Here is a 22,557-nt window from a genome sequence, read left to right as displayed (position 1 = left end):
CGTTTTATCTAGCAGTATTCATTGATTCGGAATAATAAAAATGCAACCATCCGGAAAGGGGCAAAAATGAGAAAGTGAAGAACAATATATTAATTTTCTAGCTGTAAATTAGTGATGTTCAATAACCAAAATTGTTCTTGCCAAAAAGAAAATAAATGGTAAGAAAAGCTCAGTTTCTTTTTTATCTTTCTGTGACATAAAAGGAAAATAAGTTACACCTACATGTACCAAGCCTTCTATGGAATGCAGAAAAGGAAAACAATAAACTAAAACGAATTAAAATCTAATTCCCTCCCTTTGGCAATCAAATCTCATGAATCATATTACATTTCTAATTTCCCGGCTTTTATTCCGTTCAACTCCACTCCCACGAAATCCAATGGGCTCATTTGATTTTCCTGCTATCTTTGGCAATGCAAGCATCAATTAATTTGGACTTATGAAATGACTCCAAGAGAGGAAGGAGCAACATAAAATATTAACTTACTGTTTCCATGGAAAATGCTGCTGTCTGTAGTTAAATGCGTATGGTTCCCATCCACCATCTGGTTCCTTCCTTTTTACCCCAACCCCGGAACTAGAGGAGGCTTGTGTGTTTGCCCTCAAATGTTCTTCTATTGACCTACCATGACCAGGCATGAATGGCTGCCTTAAACCCATGGGATCTGTATTTCCTCCCTCAATTGCTAATCTGGAATTCAGATCAAAATTAGGCCGTGAGGGGCCTGAACCATTTAAACCAGCAGCTGCATTGCTCATGTTCATAATGAATTGTGCCTGAGAGTAAGCTATTGGAACCGCTGATGTAGAGCCCATAATTTGAGGCACAACAGGTGCACCTGAATCAACAATAAAGGGGATTGAGCCACTAGCCCCATAAATGGCAGAAGGGAATGGCATATTTGGCGCCATTGGCAGTAAATTAGAGCTTAAGGCAGGAGAATGTGTATACGAGGCAGTGGGAACCAACCCCATAAACCCTGCACTTCTTGTGATGCTCCCATCAGTTGCAGGCCCAAGAACCTTGCCATTTGGAAAGGACACAACCTGAGAAACAACGTCCTTCCTATTGACTTCCACTTTAGTACCCATGATAGAAATAACAGGATCATTTAGTTTAGGCCCTCCATGAGCAATTGAAGATCTACCAGGAAATGGCCCTTGTTCTAAAGCATTATTGTGACTGCATGGCCTGTCATTCAAATCAAAGTTCCTCAGAGAAGGCTGCATTGATGATGATGACGAAGCAGGTGATTGGCTGCGATGCCCATTCCTGTCATAAAAGAGTGGTTCCTTGACTCTTGAATCTAGTACTGGACCGTCACCATCATCACTGACACAATTTAAATCCAGCTCAAGTCTCTCGGATTTTCTCTGACTAGCTTTCAGTGAAGATTCTGCAGAATAGAGGCCTGATGAGGCTGTAACCTGTTTCCCGGACATTAGTTCAGCACCTTTTTCATCACCAGCCTCAGCAACATTGAGATCAAAATCAAGGCAATCCAACCTCCGTTTTGAGCTACTGCCTGTCCCTCCAAGGGATAGTCTCTTATCACCATCAGAGTTACGGCGAGGTGATGCTCGGCGAAAAGCACTTGTGGCAGCAGATCCTTTCCATCCAAGAGTCCCCTCGAACTGCAAAGGAGCTGCAGGTATGCCACGCACTGCTGCTGCCCTAAAAGCAGAAACCACTGAAATGGGAGTGGAGATGGAAGTCACTGCATGTTCCGTATCATCAGAACAGACTTCTTGGTTCAGATCAAAATCACATAGACTTTTCTCTGTGTTTGGCTCAGGATCTTGAGCCATGGTCACCTGAGAGGATTCCATGTCACGCGAGTGATTTTCTGGTTCATTATCTGCATCATCTGAATTAATAAGGAGCCCCTCCTCCTCAGGATGCGCTCCAGCAGACCGAATGGGTCCGGTTGACACCTCCTTTGGCAAGACCTCGGTGGGTAGGTCTTGTTTTCTATTTATGGATTCTGGGGTACTGGGTTGCCTGATACCACCTTCTGAAATCTTCTCTGAAGAGCTGCTGGAAGGTTCTCTGTCATCTATGACTTCTCGCTCCACTTCTTGAGCAACTTTTCGGGCAACTTCTAGAGCATCAACTATGCCATACTCTAGATCAATATCAGATGTTGTATCGGTCACACCATGACTACTGGTAAACCTGGAACCACCTCTCAAATCCTCAAGTTCACAATTCTCCTTATCTTCATCTGCTGTTCCAATGGCTGCCATTCTCGAAAATGTAGTTTCCAGATCCCCAGGCTTTTCATACAAGAGCTCATTGTCAGAGGAGCTCCGTGACGTGCTCAAATGTGACTCGCTGTCTTTACCAGCAATCTTGAATAGCTCTGAGCCATTGCTGGAATGATTCATAACAGCCACATCAGACATTGCCTTCTTTGGCTCAGATGCATGCATCCTCTCATTAGTAAGATCAACAGAATTCAGGACATGAAACCTATCGGATTCAGTATCAGTATGGAAACTGGGTCCTGTTGTAACCTCCAGAGAAGTTCCAACACCAGCATTAGACGAAACTAGAGCATGTTCCACAGTACTAGAGTTTGAAACTGTCATAGCATCTGAAGCTTCAATATTTTCTTGCTTTGAATCTGCTAAACTGCAGGCCTCATGGGAAGCAGTTTCTTCCACAGTTTTTGTTTGTAGTTCTTTCACAGGCAAATTTTCATGAACAGGATTTAACACAGAAGAGGAGGCCATATGACTCTCAGATCTGTTTTCCGTGTCTGAATAGTCTGAGTTTATGTGGGACTTGAGCTCATCATTAGTAGTTTCAACGTGTAAATCTTTAGTACTTTCTGGTTGAACACCATCTAGGCTTGAAGGAAGGTTTTCACTTTTAGCAGCATCTGCTCCATCTTTTTCTCCATGGGCACTTCCTCTTGAAACAGGACTGTCTTTGGCAGAATCTGGCCCATTATTTTCTCCGGTAACAGTAGCAGCGTCTGAAATCTCATACTCATGTCCACCACTATCGACATGATCAGTAACTGTACCTCGTTTCCACTTATCAAAGAGCAACCTAGCACTGTCCTGAACTCGAGAGCTATTGTGGTTCAGAAGATTCTTGACTGTAATCCAAATCTCTGAAGAAATTGACCTTTCCTTATCTCTATGCAACTTTTCAAGTGCTCGTAAGAGTGCAGTAATTGATTCTTCCACAAAACTATCACTGGAGTCATTACCAAATTCTTGAGCATCCTTTAGCCATCTGCCTATAAACCAGAGTCCATCTAGCTGAAGAAAAAGATCAAGACAATCTTTATTCTCAGTGGCCGCAATTGTGCTTGCAACGGCAGTCCACTGTCTGGTTGCATCACCAACATTTTTCACAACAGATTCTTTCTCTTTTTTCATTACAGATACTAGCTCCTCAACTCGTGAAGGGACCGTGAGTCCATCTTTCATCTCAGCCAGGGTAAAAAAATCCTCAAGCGTCATGGCGTTTTACATGCAAAACCACCAAACAAAGAGAACTCTATAACGGACTGACAATTTTTGTTCCATCTAGAACAGGAGTGAAACTTCAAGAGAGCATCTAAAAGGAAACCTGTACAATGACATGACATAAATGGTTAATTCTGTAGCTCCTGATGTTATCAATTAATTGACGTTGATTCTGTAGCATCTAAAAGTAAAGTTCTTTTTCAATTAATTGGTATCAAAATAAAAAGGAAAGGAACATTGATGTTATCAATTCATCATCAAAATAAAATGGTAAAAAATGGGCTAAAACAACCATATCATACCTTCCAAGCAAGCTGGTCATGTAAAATCATATTAATTGTCAACAAAAGATTCGAAAATGATAACTTATGGCACTCCTCAACACCTGAAATGAAAGAAATTGCTAAAATCTCAAGCTTTTAAAATTATCAACAAAAACCCATTTGATTTTTAAATAAATTGAATTTCAGTTCTAAAACAGAAATAACTCAAAAACAAAATAACATACAAAAACCTACTCGTAAGTTGTAGGCTAATAAACTGAAAACCTGAAGAAACAATAAAATAGTTCACCAAATTTCCTCTACAACAGTTAACACGTCACGGAATATCAATTACAATAGAAAGTGAAGATCTAACCCTAAAAATCAAAGCTCAGAAGAAACAGCATTACAAAACCCTAGCTTTTCTGCTGTACATCATGACGAGCGATGTGAATTGAGTTAAGATAATCTCAATTAATGCAGAGATATAACTGATTTTAATAACGCTAAACCTCAATGAGAAAATAAAATCGATAACAGCCCATTTGTTTTACTTTTAAAAGAAAAAGCAAGATACCTAAACAATAGCAAGCGTTAAGCGTAGTTACCTTCATAAAAAAACCTTCAAAAAAAGGCAAAGAAAAACGAAACCCTAGCTCTGAAGCTGAGCTCCAATAGAGAGACGACACCACACCTTTTTCTCCCTAAAAAAGAAAAAAGAAAATCTATCTGAAAGTTTTCGACCCTTTGCTTTGAGCTTTCCCTCCCCGTGGAAATCTTTTTTTTTTTTTTCCTTTTTTGGGATTTTATTTACTTAATTTTAATTTTAATTTTTTTTTATCTCGCTCTCTTAAAAACCCTCGTTTCGTCGTCTGTTTAATTCCTTTTTCCCTTTCCCGAACCAGGTTGAGAGAGAGAGAGAGAGAGAGAGAAAGAGCGACGTTTATTCCTCGTAATATTTTTCTTTAATTTTTTTAAAAATTTGATTTTAGGTTTAGGCTAATTTTATTTTTACACTGTCAAATCTGTGGTGGGTTTTAGTCTTAGTTTCGCAGTTAAGAGAATGGCACGTGCATTGCAGTGCAGTGTGTGCGAAATTATCTGCCGGTCGGATAAAGAAAATTCAATTAAGACGTAATTTTGAATTTCATTCTTCTTGACTTTATGAAAATAAAAAGTCCTCTTACTTTAGTTTATTTAATGGCTGAATTTTACTAATTTATCAAGTATAAATTATCAAATTATCAATTCTTACTTATTTTTAGGGTAAATTGTCTAATTAATCACCTAATTTTTAGGACATTTTCATTTTGATCATTCAAAATAAAATCTTTACAATTTGGTCATTTAACTTTTAAGTTACTTTTTATTTTAGTTACAAGTATTAGATTTTTAATGGCGATTAACTATACATGCACATTATGTTTGTGCTTTTATTTTGATCACCTAAAAATAAATTTTAAGTATTAGTTGGGATAAAAAATCAAAGGTTAAAATGAAAAGAGGTAGAAACAAAATTATCAAATTATAATTGTTTATTCCATTGCTTTGAAAATTCTAAATTTGGATTTGAAATATAATTTTTAAATATTAAGATTTAAAATTATTGCGATAAATCGATTGATAATATATAAAAAATTTAACAATTTATTTAATTTATTTGATTGTTTTGAAATTATTTTAGAAAATATCAATGAAAATTGTTTTTTAATAGTTGTTTACGACACCCAAATTTATTTTGATTATATAATATTGAATTTTTCATGCTAAGTTAAAAGTAATCTAAAAATTATTATAGTTGAGTTGAGCTCGAATTTAATATTTTTAATATGGATCAAACACTTAGGTTTAGGCACATTTTTCAAGTCCGGCCGAGCATGAGCCTAGAAAACAGGCCTAAAATTCTGCATTGACCTGGCCTAAGCCCATGATCAAGTCTATGCTTGGGTGAATAAAATAAAAGCACCCTAAAAATTGAGTGATCAAATTGTAAGGATTACATTTATATAAACACCCTAAAAGTTAGGTGACTAACTAGATAATTTACCCATTTTTTTATATAAATTATTGAGTAACTGATTTCCAAGTCAGTGTTCAATTATAAATTTTATTTAACATGATTACTCAATTTCACTAATTTTCGTAAAATAAAATGGTTGAATTTTAACAAATTATAATAAAAAATAATTATTTAATTTTTATAAAAAGGAGGGATAAAATTCAAAATTATTCCTCAAGAGTTTTTCTTTTCCAGAACCTGGCTCCTGAGAAACAGTCAATTCGAGTGCTGCTTTTTTCTTTTTAGAAATATTATTACCTTTCATGAAGAGTTTGGGTTTCGAGTGGTGGACTTGACACGGTCTAAAGCGTAAAAGCCCCCCTCACCCCACCCACCTCTTGAAAACGAGAGGGAGATGATTGAAGGCCTTTGTTGTCACCTCTCACTTGTCACCTTCAAATGAAAACTATTTTTAGCTCATCCATCCACGGGGAGGGAATTCCATACTGCCGTGTCCAATATACATTCGATGTGGACTACTAACTAAAAAACTTGATTGCACCCAATGTCCCCATATCAAGCCCACTGATTCTTTCAGTAAATTATATTATTATTAACCAGTGCTCAAAATTTCAATTACATCAAGTGTCAACTGTGTTGTTGCTTATGATACCGCTGCATGGTGGGCCAATATTCAACAAAGCTTCCTGAATCGAGAAAGTGGGTTTAGGGTGACGACTGACCAAGGATAGAAAAAAAAAGATGAGGCCAAAAAGATTTGAGGTAATCAGTGAGATTCAGACATCCCACTCAATTAATTAATTTTATAAGTCCGACATTTGTAGTTCTAATCAAAATGTTTACAAATTCTGACAGCTTGACAAACTTTTCTTTTATGACACTTTAAATAAATATAGTGAGTACTCTTTGTTTCTTGTGAAAAAAGCAAGGTGGAGAGCAATGCTGGGGCCTTACCTTTTGGTTGCTTCATCTTCCTCGATTCTCCAGACGAGTTGGTAAAATTTCTTTTCTTGAAACTTGGCACTATTTTTGAGATCCAAACAAAATGGTGTCCCTTGGGAATAAACTAATTAACTTATGCTGCTACATTCCAAAGTAGTCATCTATTTCCTGGTTATGTGCATCGCTTCAGTTTTTCTCGGTTGGGAAATTGGAGAAATTTGTTTGCAGTCTGCAATGGAGGGGTTGAATACTTTTGTTAACAGTTACTATTTTTTCTCACCTGTTGTCTTTAATTGTAATAACAGGTACTTCTTCCCCGCTTTTGGACGAATAAATGGCATTTACTTGTCCAAGAAAAAATATAATAACAAAAAGGGAACTGACCCTTTGTGGCTTGTGGACATATCAGACATGGACCAGCTTGGTTTGAGCGCTGAACCAAAGATGAAAAGCATTAACTTTCATTAATCATCAATTTCGATATCCAGTCCCAGGAGAAAGCGACAAGGCCATCGGATGTTTTCTTATATAAAAACTGTGAGTCGAGATCATTTTAGATTTGGGCTCAACTAAACTTAGGTTCTATTTGGTATTAATATTGGTACAGTTTTACAGATAAAACCCAAATTTTATAGCAAAAGTGATGCTAAACAAATATATTTATAATATATGTAAAAGTATGAATTTGAATGGACAACAATTTTTTAATTATATTAATAAATTATAATTAGTTAATTTTTAAATTGACAATTTTTTTTGCTAATTCATATTTTTATTAATAATAATTACGGCATATTTTTTTATTAATAAGTAGAACTTGAGTTTATTTCAAATTAATTAAAAAAGGATTTTTTTTATGATTATAATTAGAAACATATATTTGAAAGAACGTGGTTTTGTTTTTTCAGTAAAAAATTATCTCCACCTTTTTCCTAGTTGTATTCTACTCTAATTCGGTATATTTTTCTGGGAACTTTTCATCAATATCCAGTCCACAACTTTTAATAATAATTTAAACAATAGTTAATTATAATTACGTCATAATTTTTAATAAAGTGGTTCTTTCTCAGGAAAGAGTTTTTATAAATAAAAATCACATCATATTTTTTAATAATAATAATTTAAACAATAGTTAATGTAATTTAAAAGTTTGAATTTTAATTGAATGGAATTGTAAAAATATTAGTTATATATAATTAAAATTTAAATTTAATCTCCATAAATAACATTTAGTAATGAAAAGTTGTATGCCGCATTCAAGAAGGATGAATAGTTCAATCTATTGATTCTTTCACAATTGGTTGGACTATAGGTGCAAAGAGCAACTAGACAAGCTAAAATGCAACTTGGGTTGGTGATCAAACCATTGATGATTCAAGCACCTCAACAATAGAGGAGTAGGTGTATTGATTACAACATGCCTTTGTATGAGAGATATCACTCGAGTATTGCCAGACTCGCTATTGAGACGAATAATTTTAAGATCGATGTTGGGACTATGCAGCTGTTTCCGAACAAGTTTTTCGTAATATCGAGTGAAGTCTCCAATTCTCATCTATGAACTTTCTTAGAGGTAAGTGATGTAGTGGAATATAATGGGGTATCTGACGAGACGGTCGGACTTTAATTGTTTAACTTTCTTTAGATGGGAGAGTTAATAATTGGCTCAACTCCCTCTATCACCTTATGGGACCAAATGGTGGAGAAAATTTTGGTTAGATATTTTCCTCTCTCTAAGATAACTAGACTTTTGATGGATATTCACACTTTCACTCAATACGATAGAAAGATCCTATATGATGCTTGGGAAAGGTACAATGAACTTCTCATAAAGTGCCTATACTATGTTTTGAAAACTGCTCAACAAATTCTTATCTTTTACAATGGGCTAGACGTTGCAACAAAAATTCAAGTTGATGGTGCATTTGGAGGTTCATTGGTGTGAAAGCTTTCAAAAGATGCTTGTGTAATTCAGGAAGAATTAACATTCCAAAATTAACAAGCTTATGAGCGGACTGCACTGAAGAAATCAATGGGAGTTAACGAACTGGGTCAAGCTTTCAATCTTTCGGCACAGTTGATGACACAATTAAATGTGATCAATAAAAGGTTAGATGTTGTCTCTACAACATAGTAGACAGAGTAAATCAATGAACAGTGCAGTGTTAGGTTGTGATTATTGTGCATGTGCCCATTCTACCAAGCAGCGTTATGAATATGTTGAATAGGTAAATTACACGGGTATTCAAAACTTTCAGCAGAACAATGCCTTTACCAACACTTATAATCCTGAATGGAGAAATCACCCAAATTACTTATAAAGGAATAATCAAGAAAAAAGTACTGGAGCAAAAACAACCACAAAGTTAGCAAATTCCACCTAAAAAAAGGATAAAGGGACTATTGTTGGAATCTATGCAGAAAATTGATGCAAGAGCCTAAGTCAAGAAGTGACCATTAGATCGTTGGAAGTACTACTCTGAGTAGTCGACCATAAGAAACTCTATTAGTTTATATACAATCAAATCCTAAGATGAATAACCGGAATGAATATATAAGTTGATCCGTCTTAGAATATTTAAAAATTAAGTTTTTAAAAAGTGATGCAAAAGTAATCATTTGGCTTGAGATTTAGACAATATAACAACTTTTTTATCTATCTAAATTTATTATTTTAATATATACTTTTTGACATTCTAATCTCTTTCAACATTTTTCTTTCTATTTTTCCATAAATTTTTTGTGATCCAAACTTTTTTTTTTTTTTAATTAAAAATTTTACAACACAAATGCTAAGCAGACCCTTAAAAAGCTCAGCAAACTGAAATAAACTTCAGCCTAGTGTAAAGGAATTAGATACTGTGATTATTGTGGATTTTAATCACAACCAAGATTTAAGAAACCAAATCTAAACTATATATAGTGTGTGTATGGACAGATGGAACCACTAACGTTCAACTTCATAAATATCTTAAAATGGAAAATTTTATATTTAAATATTTTAAAATTTTTAAAATTTTAAATTAATAAAAAGTAAAATTATATTTTAATTCTTTTAAATTAAATGGTGAAATTATATTTTATTATTGTAAAAATTATAATTTAATTTTGGCCCCTAAAAGAATTTTCTAGTTTTGCCCTTGTAGATTTAATAGTCTATATTTTTATCAATTTTAAAGAATTAAATCAAATTTTTATTATTTATAAGAGAGACCAAAGTACAATTTTACTTTACAGATTTAAAATTTTAAAAATTTAAAAATTTAAATAAAAAAATTTATTTTAGAGGCACCTGTTCAGACACCATTAAGCAAACAAAACCATTGCCTAAACTGTAGAGCCTAACAAAAAACTCAAAATGGCCCACATTTTTACAGGAAAAAGCAAGCTATACATAATAAAAAAAAAAAAAAAAAAGGTTGTCACACTAGAGATGAAGATTACTCTTCAGTGAGCGTAGTACAAAAATGCTGCCCTGAGTCCTTTGCCTCTCAGAAGCAATCAAGTTCACCCCACTTCCATTTCCCTGCAGAAATATTTAAGGAGATTAGTTTCTACGTTGGAATGAACAAATATAAATTTATTATTATTATTATCTTCGTTTTATGGTCCGTGAAAATTAATTCCACCGAACAGTTATAATCGTCGGTAATTCTCCCACTGAAAGTACAAAATGCTTTACCTATGCACCCATGGTTCAGTTTATCATCTTTACTAGCTCTTCCTTATCAAAGTTCTAAAACAGTTTGCCTTGATTTTGATTAATGAAGAAACAATATTTTCATATTTACCGCGAAAACCTCGAATGACTTAAAACTCGTTGAATATAGTTAATAGGAAATGGTCTAGAATGTTAAAAGGAAAAAAAGTATCATGCACCAGGATAAGATTTACAGCTTTTAGAAATGTACAAATTGACATTCTCAAAATTAAAGTTAGGAAAGTAATATTATATTACACGTATACTGGATCATAGATCAATTGGACCTTAAAGAAGTTGCTAACACATCGTGATTATCAGTTAGATGACATGTCAGAATATGCAAGTTAAATAATTTTTATTATTTTTAAAGTTAATTCGGATTTACTTTTTTTTTCTCTATATTGTAGGTTTCGGATGAAGAATAGAATGCTTGAAGTATAAAGTAAAAAGTAGTGAAAATTTTTTTTTTGCTCCGCTAGATTTCAATGAGGTGGAGTACAATATTTGTTCTAAAATTTCAAACAATAAGCAGTCCGCTTCACTGTAATTTTGTGTCCAGTGAAATAGAACGGTTAAAATCATAAAATAAGAGCGCGATTTAAGGGGAAAAGAGTAAGAAATCTACTTGGAGGCTAAGAAACAATCCTCTCCGGAGGACTTTAAGCTTGCAAAGTCGAAAAGAAAAAAAAAGGCCTAGAGTGTTTGACATTAATTTAATAATTATTTTTATCTCTAGATTATTTCTTTTTACTTTTTTTTTTCAATGCAAGTTTTTTTTAGATTTTTTCTTGTGATGTTTTTTCAAATCAACATGAGCTAAATTCTATTTTTTTAGAAAGAAAATGAATCCTATTTTATAGTTAAGTCAATATTTTCTCATCAATTGTTTTGATCTTTGTTAATTATTTATTCGGTTTCATGCTTATTTAGATCTAGACTGAATAGATTAAGATTAAGTTTAATAGCACCCGTAAACGAGTTAATTTGCAACAAAGATAGAAATATACTTGCCTAGCATAATATAAGTAGTGAGGAAGGAAATTTAACTTAACTAGTTATTGGAATGGTCTAATTTTCTATATATAAAAATCTAGTTAATACTATTGAATCTTAGGTTAATTTTTACATAAACTGAACAAGAGAATTGATTAACTAAAATAGATGAAGTAGAATTCTAAGGTCTTAAAATTGATTGAAAAATTTAGTAATTTTCATTATTTTAATTTAATAGAATTTTGTAATTAATTTAATTTTACTTCATTAATCCAGATTAGGTAAAAATTAAATAATTGGTATTCAACAACTTCAAATTTGAATTTGGTGAGAACAATATTTTCTTATTGCTATATTACTTAATTTGACAAATCACATGCATAGCATGTAATTAACTTTAAAATAATGCAAAAGTATTCTTTTGGCTTGATTTTTAAATAAAACAGAATATTTTCATCTATCTAAAATTTTCGCATCATAATTTTCTTATTATTTTTGTAACAATGTCACATTTTTTTTAATATAATTTTAAAATACATCTTTTTGTGATCCAAACTTTTGTTCCAACACAAATACTAAGCAAACTGAACTAAACTTCAGGCTAGCGTAAAGGATCTAGATACTGTGATTACTGGATTTTAATTACGACCATATTTAAGAATGCAAATCAAAACTATATATACTGTGTATACGGCCCAAATGGAGCCACTGACGTTCAACTTCAGGAGGCATCATCAGCAGTAAGCATTGATATTTTTCCGAAAAGAGTACAGACACCATTAACCTAAACTGTAGAGTCCAAACAAAAACCTTAAAAGTGCCCCACATTTTTACAGGAAAAAGCAACCCATACGTAAAACATAAAAAGGTGTTACACTAGAGATGAAGATTACTCTTTAGTAAGCGTAGTAGAGAAATGCTGCCCTGAGTCCTTTGCCTCCCGGAAGCAGCCAAATTCTTCCCACCTCCACTTCCCTGCAGAAAGATTTAAAGAGATGTTTCTCCATTGGAATAAACAAATATAAGTTGTTATTATTTTATTTATTAATTAACATATTTCATCTCCATTTTATGGTCCATGAAATTAATCCCACCCAACCGCTGTAATATCCGAAATTCAAATTTGAATTCTCTACCTGAAAGTGCAATATGCTTTGCACCTATGGTTCAGTTTATCATCTTTACTAGCTCTCCCTTATCAAAGTGCATTTAGATCACGATGAAAATCAAAACAATAGATCACGAGCATTATCAACTGACCTTCGGTTTGTCAAACTCATCAGCATCACAGGTGCTGATTTCTCTGACTAGAACTGATGATTTAGGCAAAAGTCTCCTGTTTGTGGAATATATAGCAAGGGCCCGAGGGTGATTAAAAAAAATTCATGAGCAACTGTGATATGAAATCCACCAAACGTACCTTTTTGGCTTCTCCTTCTTTGAAGAGTTGCAGGAGATATTAGGTCTTATTCCACTATCGGGGACATCAACATGGTCTTGCTTTTGAGTTGGTTCAACACCCTTAAGTGATACAAGCAGCTCCAGTGAGTCCTAAAGAGAGCAAGAAATGTTGTCAAAGAAAAAGAAAAAACTAATGGTCAATTTTGACATAAATGCAGGACGTGGAACAGACACTAATCTCATCGTTTTCACCAAGCTGACAACCTGGCTGCACAGATGTACTGCTTTCATTGCTTGAATTTCTGACTGCAACACCTAAAAGGCTTAAATTATCAGTCATATTAGACTCATGGTGAAACAACAGACTGAAGGAGAAGGAAATAAAAAAATCAACCAACAAATCAACAGAACATGTATGATAGGACCCTTATCTAGTTTGCAACCACGAGAGAGACGGTAACAAGGGCCCTTTAAGATGTAAAATGTTTCATTATTGTGGTCCATAATATAAAAGTTGAGTTTCTAAATCAGACCTGTTATGCATGACTTATGATCAAGACGCTCAGTAACCACATTATTTAGCTCACTTAAATCCTCGTGAATATTTCCAGTCCCAGGAGAGCTTTCGTGAATCTAATTTGGACACCATACAATATTTCTGTTAATGCCACTCCGAATTATGAATGGCATATATATAATCTGGCAATCCTGATCCAGAAATTGGTGATACCCCTACCTGAGAGCTCTGATAGTTATCATTTGGAACACAAGTGCTTGGAGAACTAGCATCCGTTTCCAAACTTCTTACCTGACCACCCAAGAAAACAAATCCATCTTACAGAAGCTTTAAGAAAAAAAAGGGGAAATTTTCTTTCCACCAAAGGTAATTTCTCAAAAAAAAAAAAAAAGTGCCAGCCTACCATGGCTTCATGCTCTTGCTCTTCATCAATGCATTCAGGCCCACTCAAGTTTGAAGGGATATTCTGATTTAATACCTTTATACACAACAAAATATAGGTTAGATAATATAAAGCAAAAAACATAATTAGACCTTTTCACCCTAGACATGCAATGACAAGAAACCTGTAAGGAGCTCTAATTATACAACTGAATCCCCACATGACAAGGTATTATCAATTTTAAGAAGCAAGAACCGGAGTACCAGACTATGGGAAACATGTTATTTGAGAAGAAAATTTGACCTTAAATAAGACACCTTTTGGATGGGAGGATCGTGTACATAATAACATAAAAGTTGGATTAATATTTAATCAATGGCTATTATCCATGTACCTCAGAACACATGTCCTGCTTTTGACTTGGAGAAGGGTTGCTTTTTTCTCCTGAGCACTTTTTATTTCTCTGAATATTGCAAAAATCTTGTTCAAGTAAATAAACTCCGTGAAACATAATTTGGTAGATATTGTAAGAAGAAAATCTATTCAAATTCTTTCGTAGATGAAAAATAGATATAAGAAACTAGAAAGATATTAAATGAACAAAAAGCACATAAGCATCAGAGAAAGTACTTGGTCGTCTCCTGGAGTACATTCAAATTTTCTGGGACTGCTACTGCATTCAGATTTGACGTGGTCGGAAGAATCCAAATCCAATTTTTCCTAATACAATAGATAAAAGTTCAAATCAAATTCTTCCCTATTAGTATTATTATGCAGGAACCAAATACCAAGTTAATGCAAGTAAGAAAACAGTTACTAGAAATTTTGTAAAACATTTTAAATAATACCTAATTACATATACCTCATCAATACCACAAGATGTCTGTAGTTCAGAATGCACCATAGACTCAAAATTCTCGCCTACTTTTACTATAGTTGTTGCCATTAAATTGTCCTTAGAGCAAGTACAACAGGATCTCAAATTCTTCAGCTCTTTCTCCATCTCAATAGATCTTTTCTTCTCATTCCTATGATTTTCTCTTAGAATCTGGTTTTCACTCTCTGCAACCTGATTATGACAGATGGCCTATAATTAAGTTATCATTGAGTTCATACTTAAAATCCATACTAAGCTTCATAAGATTCAGTGGAAGATTATCAAATCAAACCACCCACAACTCACCTTCAGTTTTTCATTATATTGCTTCAAAACATTCCATAAAGCTTTGGCAAAACTTTGCATAATCTGATGAGTTCTCTCCTTCTTCAAGTCATCAGAATTCAATTTTATAGGTGTACTACATTTAAAGTCTGCACTGCAGCTTGTCAGGTCCCCTATAACGCAATTAGAAAACATGTTAAAAATTCATAAAGGAAATATGAAAAAGTAGATAAACGGAAAAAGAACAAAAATAAAAGAAGAAACAACCTTCATCAGGAAGCCGGTTTTCATGTCCAACAATCTTTCTTTCCATCTGAAAACAAATTTATGTGAATAAATGATAAAGCATGCTTATAATGGTTTAGTCTCTAAAACCACACTTTCATGATATGGTGCAATGAACATGGAAAACATCAAATGACTTACAGCCATAAACTTGTTGAATATAGTTAATAGGAAATGCTCTAGAATGTTAAAGGAAAAAGAGCATCGTGCTCCAAGATAGGAATTAAAGTTAGAAATGTATAACCTGACATTCTCAAACTAAAGTTAGGAAAGTAAAATTATATCCTGACATTCTCAAACTAAAGTTAGGAAAGTAAAATTATATCCTGACATTCTCAAACTAAAGTTAGGAAAGTAAAATTATACTATGCGTATACCATATCATAGATCACATTGGACCTTAAGAAGTTGCTAACACACCTTGATTATCAGCTAGATGACATGTCAGAAGAAAAGGAGGAGAAAGCAAGACTAATGCTATCAGGAAAGAACAAACAACACACTTAAGGGGATAGAAAATACCATTGACGCATCAAATTTGACAAGTTTCATTCTCTTGGACTGCTCCGCTTTAGAGGTTGCTTGTAATTGTCTCTTGTTACAGAGCAGATTGGGCTGTGGCTCAGTGTTAGTGAACCTAAAAGAAAGACATAAATACAGTAAAAGCCTATAGCTTAAATTTAGAATGAAAACTGAGGGAAAAGAGAGAGAATTACTTGATTTTCATATAAGGTGAAGCTTGTCTTAGTAAGTATGATGCATCTATATAGTCATCTTCCCCAGATTTTACTGTTAAAATCTGGCAACACAATAAAAATTCCAACAATTGAATAGCTGGTGAAATCAAGATGAGCTAAAAATGAAATTGAAACATGAAGACCACATACCAGTGTCATCCTCTTCTTGCCTTCCAAATAATCTCGCAGGTACCTCGTCAGCTGCATGAAAATAAAGCCATACAAATTACCAACTATCACTGCTAAACATGTAAAGTTAAAAGAAGATCATGCATCTATAGGAAAATATGAGTTAAATGGGAAAATAAAACTATATCAAATAATTTAAACATATGAATTAATCAAATAAAGCATTACCAAAGAATTTTGGAAGTGCTTCTGCAGTGCCTTCTTGGGATTCTTCTGGTGCTCAAACAAAGACTGAATATAGAGATAAAGAAAAGTCAAACAAATGCTGAAAGAGTAAGATAGAGAAAGATGATTTTAAAGTAAGCTATGGAGAAGTGAATCAACAACATAAACTACAACAAACGTCAAGCAGAAATGTCATTGAGAAATACTGATCAACAAGAGACTTGAGAATGCCTAGAAGGTCAAGGAAACACGTTGAAGGCACTTACTCTTAGGCACAAACCAAAAACCATCGATGTATTATTGATAAAATTGCTTTCAGCCAATCTTGCCCCCTGCAATAAGATATTTGTTTCAGAAAGCTTATAAGCAATTTTCATTAATAGCCAAGCTAACATTAATCTGGATACATGAGTCATTGACCTTTTCTAATACTAATCGACTCCCTCAAAATTGTTGAACTATCAGATATCAATCCAACTCATCACAATCTAATTTTGCATTGTGTACAAAAATTTAAAACACAAATTCTTACATCAGCACCTCAAAATACAGTCCAAAACCAAATCTAAAATAGTTGCAAAACTTTCCTGACGTCCCATCCCAGAATTATGCATTTATCTAAGTTAAAACTTCCATTGAAATGATACAAAAATTTAGAAGCTTACGCTAAGTTTAAATAGCAGTATTACATATATTTACGAGCATTTATAGATACAACGGTTATTTATAGATACTACACATGACTGTTTTTTCATAGAATTTTCAACCTGATTTCCAGTTCGCTTTTCTCTTTCAGCTCCTGCAAGATCAACAATAGATAAAACAGCAGAATTTGATTGCTCATCAGTTTCTACATCAGCTATTTCAGATCCTCCCCGTATGTTGATGATGCACTGGGAACGGCTGCAATGACGGCAACCAGGAATCAATTAATAAAAGTTGCATTTTGATCAATTTAAACGTGTAGTAATCAGATAATAAAATGACAGTGTAATTTGTCATTCACCTTGACTGGCTGTTGGCATTTGTTGTAGCTGTAGAACGCTTCAGAAGAGCACGAGCTATCAACAGCTCTGCCTCCGCAACATCATGAATTGGAACCTGTTTGCATCAATAAAGGAAACATCATATCAACTATTTTCCCACCATAAATATATAGGAAAAGAAAGGGAAAAAAACCTCTAGAAGCCCTTTAATGGCTGACTGCTGCATAGAAAGATCTGGTTTATCTGAGGATAAATCACATATCCTCTCGGCTTTGCCTCGCTCCGCACATATTTCAAAAATCGATAAGTAAAATCGCCTGCAAAGGTTTTATACCTATAAAAATAAATGCATAATTCAATGTCAAATGTTTCATTTATAGGTTTGGGAGATCTTAGATCACCTTGAGGACTGGGAGTCACACCCTTGAGCGGACTTGAAAATCCTTTTGAGTGTCAGAGGAACCATACCAGGCTCCCTGGGACTACCGAAAACTGTATGAGTCTTGCCGGAGCCCGTTGGTCCCAATGCAGCCAACATTCCACTTTTACCGCCGAGGAAGTCCTCAACCAACGGGTTCACCATCTTCTCGAACACTTCGGACTACACCAAGTTGCCAAAATCAACTCCATCAGAATAAATTGTATACTATTAAAAAAGATGCATATCGAAATAACATAATTACGGAAGGAAAAGCATATACCTGAGTCGATTCAGCTGAAAACACGTAAGAAAACCCTTCGAAGACCTCCGATTTAATCCTTTTAGTTTCTTGTAGCGGCGGAGGAGGTAATAAAGTAACCGAGCGAAAATCCTCGCTCACCGTAATACAACTCTCATTACTTTTCTTCTTTGAAATTTTCTTCTCTTTGACACTATTCTTCTTGGATAGATTTTGAGGCCATACATTTTTCTGCCTCCACTTTTCATTTTGTTCTCCAGCATTTTTTGTTGAGCCTTTCAGAGGCACGAGAGGACGGATTCTCAAATACACCTTGAGGTTTTCTAGGACTGAATGTTGTGGCGGTGAAGGCGAGGTAGCTGTGATGATGGTGGGAGAATTTTGCTGGATTTTTTCTGAAAGAATGTCTTGAAATGGAAAAGAAGAAATTTGAGGTAAATCAGAGGAGGAAGTGGACTGGGAGGGAAGTCGAGATGTACAAAATAAGGGCGTATCCCTGGCCTTACGGCGTGGGTTTCGACGGACGGTGACGGAGGAAGAACATGGTGTTGTAGTGTTCGTCTCCATTGCACTTCTCTCACCGCTCTCACTGTTCAAGCAAAGATGGCGGCAAATAAATATGATTTGAATTTTCGGGGAAAATCAAAAGGGAGATATCATTATGGACTACAATTTGAAACTTCGGTTTTACGAATTTAGGCCCAATAGTTAAAACTAGACTTGAGGGGAGGCTTAATTAGCCAATTTGCTTTTTCTTATTATTATTAAGCCTAATAGTTGAAGGAAATTGGGAGGTAGAATCTGAATCAAACTTGCATGGGAAGGTTAGTAGTCAGTTGCATTGAAGCTGCTAAAGAGAGCTTAAATAAAGAGCATTTTAAACAGGTTAGGTCAAACCTCAGACAAATATATGGTACAAAAAGTATGCAACAGCGGTACAATTACAAATATAAGAAAATGAACACACAACACAATTATCCCCCGTTATGGAAGGTCAACGTGGCATTTTTCTAATACCCAAAACCTTGCATGGTTAGAAATTATTACAGTTTCCTATGTTCTTTTTTTATTTATTTTTACTACAACGGCCAGTGAGCTGAAGACTGACCAAATGCAATGAGCATCAAGTGGAAAGTAGGCATGGCCTTGAGGTAGACTGTGGAGTATTGTTGAGCAAGTGCACCACTTCTCTCATGGTGGGCCTAGCAGAGCTCTGCTCTTCGACGCATTTCATGGCTACCTTGAACAGATGGATGACACCCGTCAATGGGTACTCACTCAACCTGGGGTCTACAATTGCCAACACTGAAGCAGGATCAGCGTGTTGTGGTATGGTCTTCCTGACCCACCACACAATGTCCACCCCGTCTCCAAATTCCCCCACGGGTTTCCTTCCTGCTATCAGCTCCAGCAGCACCACACCAAAACTGTACACATCGCTTTTCTCATCCACTTTCAGTGTGTAAGCGTACTCTGTTGTGTGTATATATATCATTAGTAGTACTTTTATCTAAGTCCATAGCAGGCAAAATTATACTGGTTTATAATCTATGCTAGGCTGCTCGTTAGCTTGGCCCAAAAGTACTTTATTACATGCATATGGCAGGTAACGTAATGCAATGTAAGGCGAAATAAAACTGGGTGAATTCAAACCTGGTGCGATGTAGCCGTAGGAACCAGCAATAGAGGACATGCACTCGGAGGCATCAGCATCCTGCAAAAACTTAGCCAGGCCGAAATCAGCAACATGAGCTTCGTAATATTCATCGAGCAGTATATTGTTGGACTTCACATCCCTATGTATAATCAGGGGCGAGCAATCATGGTGGAGATAACACAGTCCCTTGGCAGCCTCCACGGCAATTGAATACCTCCTCTCCCATTGCAAATGATCACCCTTTGACCCATGCAACATTTCTCCCAAGCTCCCATTGGGCATATACTCGTACAACAACAGATTTGTGTCCTTGTTCGATACGTAACCCAACAGTCTCACAATGTTCCGGTGCTTGATTCGGCCCAGAGTTTGAATCTCCGCCGAGAACCCGTAGTCGCGTCTTCCAGTTCCACGACCCACCAACCTTTTAATTGCAACAAGGAGACCATCTGGCATGGAACCGCGATACACGATCCCAGCTCCACCTTTCCCTATAATGTTCTCTTCCTGCAAGCAATCCAGCACGTCCTCGGCTTTGAAATTTAGCTTTTGGAAAGCAGTGAGCTTCCATGCTCGTGATTTCTCGAGCTTCTTCTTTCTCATTCTGTACACTGTGACGATCGTCAGCAACAAAGCTGTGATTAGCGTGATGATTGTGATAATGAGCTTTGAAGCAGTGAAAGATGCTGCTTGCCCATGACCTGAACCTTTAGCTTGGTTCATCAAAGATGGACAAGTACTGCGGCGCAGTAGACAGAGATTGGGGTTCCCAATAAACGAGCTGCCGTTGAAGGCTAAAAATTGGCCGCCAGTGGGGATTCGACCAATGAAATTATTAAAAGAAAGATCGAGAGTTGTGAGACTTATCATGTCTCGGATTTCACCAGGGATTTCACCGGTGAGCTGGTTTCTCGAGAAATTGAGAATGCTCAAATCCATCAAATTTTTAATCCCTTTTGGAATTTCACCAATGAGATTGTTCTGACTGAAATCAATTGCAGTAAGTGAAGCACACTGAGAGATCGAAGGAGGGATTTCACCAGTAAGATTGTTGTCACTGAGGTCGATCTTTGAAAGTGGCTTGATTTTAAAGATTTCCTCAGGAATTTCACCTGAAAACTTGTTCATTCCAAGAGATAGAATTTGCAAAGAGCCCAAATTACCGATTGCTGGAGGGATTTTACCAGTGATCTTATTATTTGAAACTTTTAACTGATTTAACGAAGCACCCAACATCTGGGATGGGAATTCACCGGAGAAGAAATTGTTGTCAACCTCGAACATAGTCAGCAAGGGCAAGTTGAAAATCCCAGCCGGAATTGATCCATTGAGAAGGTTATTCATGATACGAATCTTGGTAAGAGACTTGCAGTCACCGAGTCCTTCAGGGAGTGAACCAAAGAAGAAATTATCCATCAGAACTAACCAATCCAACCTCCCTCCCTTACACAAGTCCCGTGGTATGTTCCCAGTGAGGTGATTGGAAGCAACGTCAAGCCTATAAAGCTTCCCGTTGCGGCCAAGGTTCTCCGGTAATTCAAGCGTGAAGTTGTTCCCCCACAGTTGAAGCACTTCGAGGTGGGGAAAATCACCAACGAATGATGGGATTGGACCGTAGAGATTATTTTTAAACAAGTTGATGAGTGTAATGTTTTGCAAGGCAGAGAAACTCAAGGGTATCTCCCCTGTCAGCTCGTTTATGGAAAGATCAAGCGATTTCAAGCTGATCAAACCGGAGAGTTGAGGAGGAATACGGCCCGTCAGATTGTTCTGCTGAAGGAACAACGTGTGCAAGTGTTTCAAATTGCTCAAGCTCACAGGAATCTCGCCGGTGAGGTTGCAGGCTGCCATGTCGAGGAGTTGGAGTTGACTCAATGATCCAAACTCGTGAGGAATTCCTCCGTCGTAGGAGTTGTAATATCCAAGATACAAGAGTTTCAGATTCTTTAGACGAGCTAAAAATGCAGGACTTTGACCCTTCAAACCAATGGCGTTTAGACCCAAGTATTCCAAGCTCTGGATGTCAGAGTACTTCTCCGGTATCTCTCCCGCGAAATAGTTGCCTCCAAAACATAGATGCTTTAGATTTTTCAGGTTCACCACCTCAAGGGGAAGACGACCCGTGAAGTTATTGTTATAAGCATCGAGAATCTCAAGCTGAGTCATACCTGTAAGTATTTCTCCAGGGAAATCCCCTACGAAAGCATTGTTGGAGATGTTGAATATCTTGAGAGAAGTCAAGTTCCTCATCGTCACTGGAATACTCCCTGTAAGATTAACCGTTGAAATAGTGAGGTCCACCAGCTTGTTCAAAAGCCCAATCTCCGGAGGAATGGAGCCAAATAGAGGATGAAACGACACATTGAGAGCAACAACACTGGAGTCCTCATCGCATTTAACGCCGGAGAAATTGCAATGAGCCGACGGAGAAGAAGAGGATCCCCAGTCCTGGAGGCCAGAACCTTTGGGTCCAATCATGGAAGACTTGAGCTTCAACAGAACTTCAAGATCACTGTAACCATTGATGGTGGTAGAGATTAGTAGGAGAATGAGGGAAATACAGAGAAGAAAATAACTGTAAAGGCTTCTCATTTCTCGGTATTCCACAGTTCCTCTCTTTGCTGAGAGAGAGAGAGAGAGAGAGAGAAGAGAATGTAGCGTTAACTCTATGCAGTGCAACTCAATCCTGAGAAGCTACGTTAAGTAGAGTTGTGCAGTGCTTTGTAAAGCGAATCGTAGTCCCCAAAGTATCGAAGTTTTAGATATGAAATTAAACAAATACAAAATTTCAAAAGTCAGAGAGTGAGAGTACTGATAACATGGAACCCGTAACACCCTGCAACCTAGTATGGCTCCCGGTTCCCACCGGACATTACAATATTTCACGATGGTAGCACACGATGCGTTGACATTGATTTCGATTTTGCCTTATTCAAAACAAATCCATTGATTTTGAATGAAAGAAAAAAAAAGGTTAATTTTATCCTGAATC

At 35.9% G+C, this 22,557-nt stretch overlaps 3 protein-coding genes and 1 long non-coding RNA gene across 13 annotated transcripts; 1 reads left to right on the top strand and 3 right to left on the bottom strand.

Moving 5' to 3' along the window:
* Nucleotides 1–93: 93 nt before the first annotated feature.
* Nucleotides 94–4,769, bottom strand: LOC108486441 (uncharacterized). Of its 6 annotated transcripts, none has more exons than XM_053027758.1 (4): nt 4,123–4,769; nt 3,786–3,868; nt 488–3,586; nt 94–401 (listed from the first exon to the last, which is right to left on the bottom strand). In XM_053027758.1, the coding sequence occupies exons 3-4, from the start codon at nt 3,475–3,477 to the stop codon at nt 386–388; spliced, it is 3,006 nt and encodes a 1,001-aa protein (XP_052883718.1). In that variant the 5' UTR covers nt 3,478–3,586; nt 3,786–3,868; nt 4,123–4,769; the 3' UTR covers nt 94–385. The 6 variants fall into 6 exon arrangements, with proteins under 6 accessions (XP_052883718.1, XP_052883719.1, XP_017645986.1 ...); XM_053027759.1 differs by having other exon boundaries at nt 4,324–4,769; XM_017790497.2 differs by having other exon boundaries at nt 94–405; nt 4,355–4,769.
* Nucleotides 4,770–6,680: 1,911 nt separating this feature from the next.
* LOC128292663 (uncharacterized) lies at nt 6,681–7,408 on the top strand. The gene is made up of 2 exons (XR_008282623.1): nt 6,681–6,761; nt 7,014–7,408. It is a non-coding gene; the product is annotated as an uncharacterized LOC128292663 (long non-coding RNA).
* A 4,649-nt stretch (nt 7,409–12,057) lies between these two features.
* LOC108485386 (kinesin-like protein KIN-6) lies at nt 12,058–18,719 on the bottom strand. 5 transcript variants are annotated; one of them, XM_053028018.1, is made up of 23 exons: nt 17,930–18,719; nt 17,630–17,829; nt 17,422–17,545; nt 17,249–17,343; nt 17,010–17,145; nt 16,509–16,574; nt 16,246–16,308; nt 16,039–16,089; nt 15,868–15,950; nt 15,674–15,788; nt 15,134–15,179; nt 14,888–15,039; nt 14,567–14,791; nt 14,335–14,424; nt 14,099–14,167; nt 13,726–13,800; nt 13,542–13,613; nt 13,339–13,438; nt 13,038–13,120; nt 12,825–12,955; nt 12,665–12,740; nt 12,298–12,379; nt 12,058–12,193 (listed from the first exon to the last, which is right to left on the bottom strand). In XM_053028018.1, exons 1-23 carry the CDS (start codon nt 18,473–18,475, stop codon nt 12,189–12,191), a joined length of 2,685 nt encoding a protein of 894 aa, XP_052883978.1. In that variant the 5' UTR covers nt 18,476–18,719; the 3' UTR covers nt 12,058–12,188. The 5 variants fall into 5 exon arrangements, with proteins under 5 accessions (XP_052883978.1, XP_017644706.1, XP_017644707.1 ...); XM_017789217.2 differs by having other exon boundaries at nt 12,058–12,379; XM_017789218.2 differs by having other exon boundaries at nt 12,058–12,379; nt 13,038–13,111.
* A 64-nt stretch (nt 18,720–18,783) lies between these two features.
* LOC108484491 (receptor protein kinase CLAVATA1-like) lies at nt 18,784–22,557 on the bottom strand. The gene is made up of 2 exons (XM_017788296.2): nt 19,562–22,557; nt 18,784–19,381 (listed from the first exon to the last, which is right to left on the bottom strand). Exons 1-2 carry the CDS (start codon nt 22,155–22,157, stop codon nt 19,032–19,034), a joined length of 2,946 nt encoding a protein of 981 aa, XP_017643785.1. The 5' UTR covers nt 22,158–22,557; the 3' UTR covers nt 18,784–19,031.

Source organism: Gossypium arboreum, chromosome 5 (assembly GCF_025698485.1).
Source record: "Gossypium arboreum isolate Shixiya-1 chromosome 5, ASM2569848v2, whole genome shotgun sequence".
Taxonomy (NCBI): domain Eukaryota; kingdom Viridiplantae; phylum Streptophyta; class Magnoliopsida; order Malvales; family Malvaceae; genus Gossypium; species Gossypium arboreum.
This window is presented reverse-complemented; position numbering and strand designations above follow the sequence as displayed.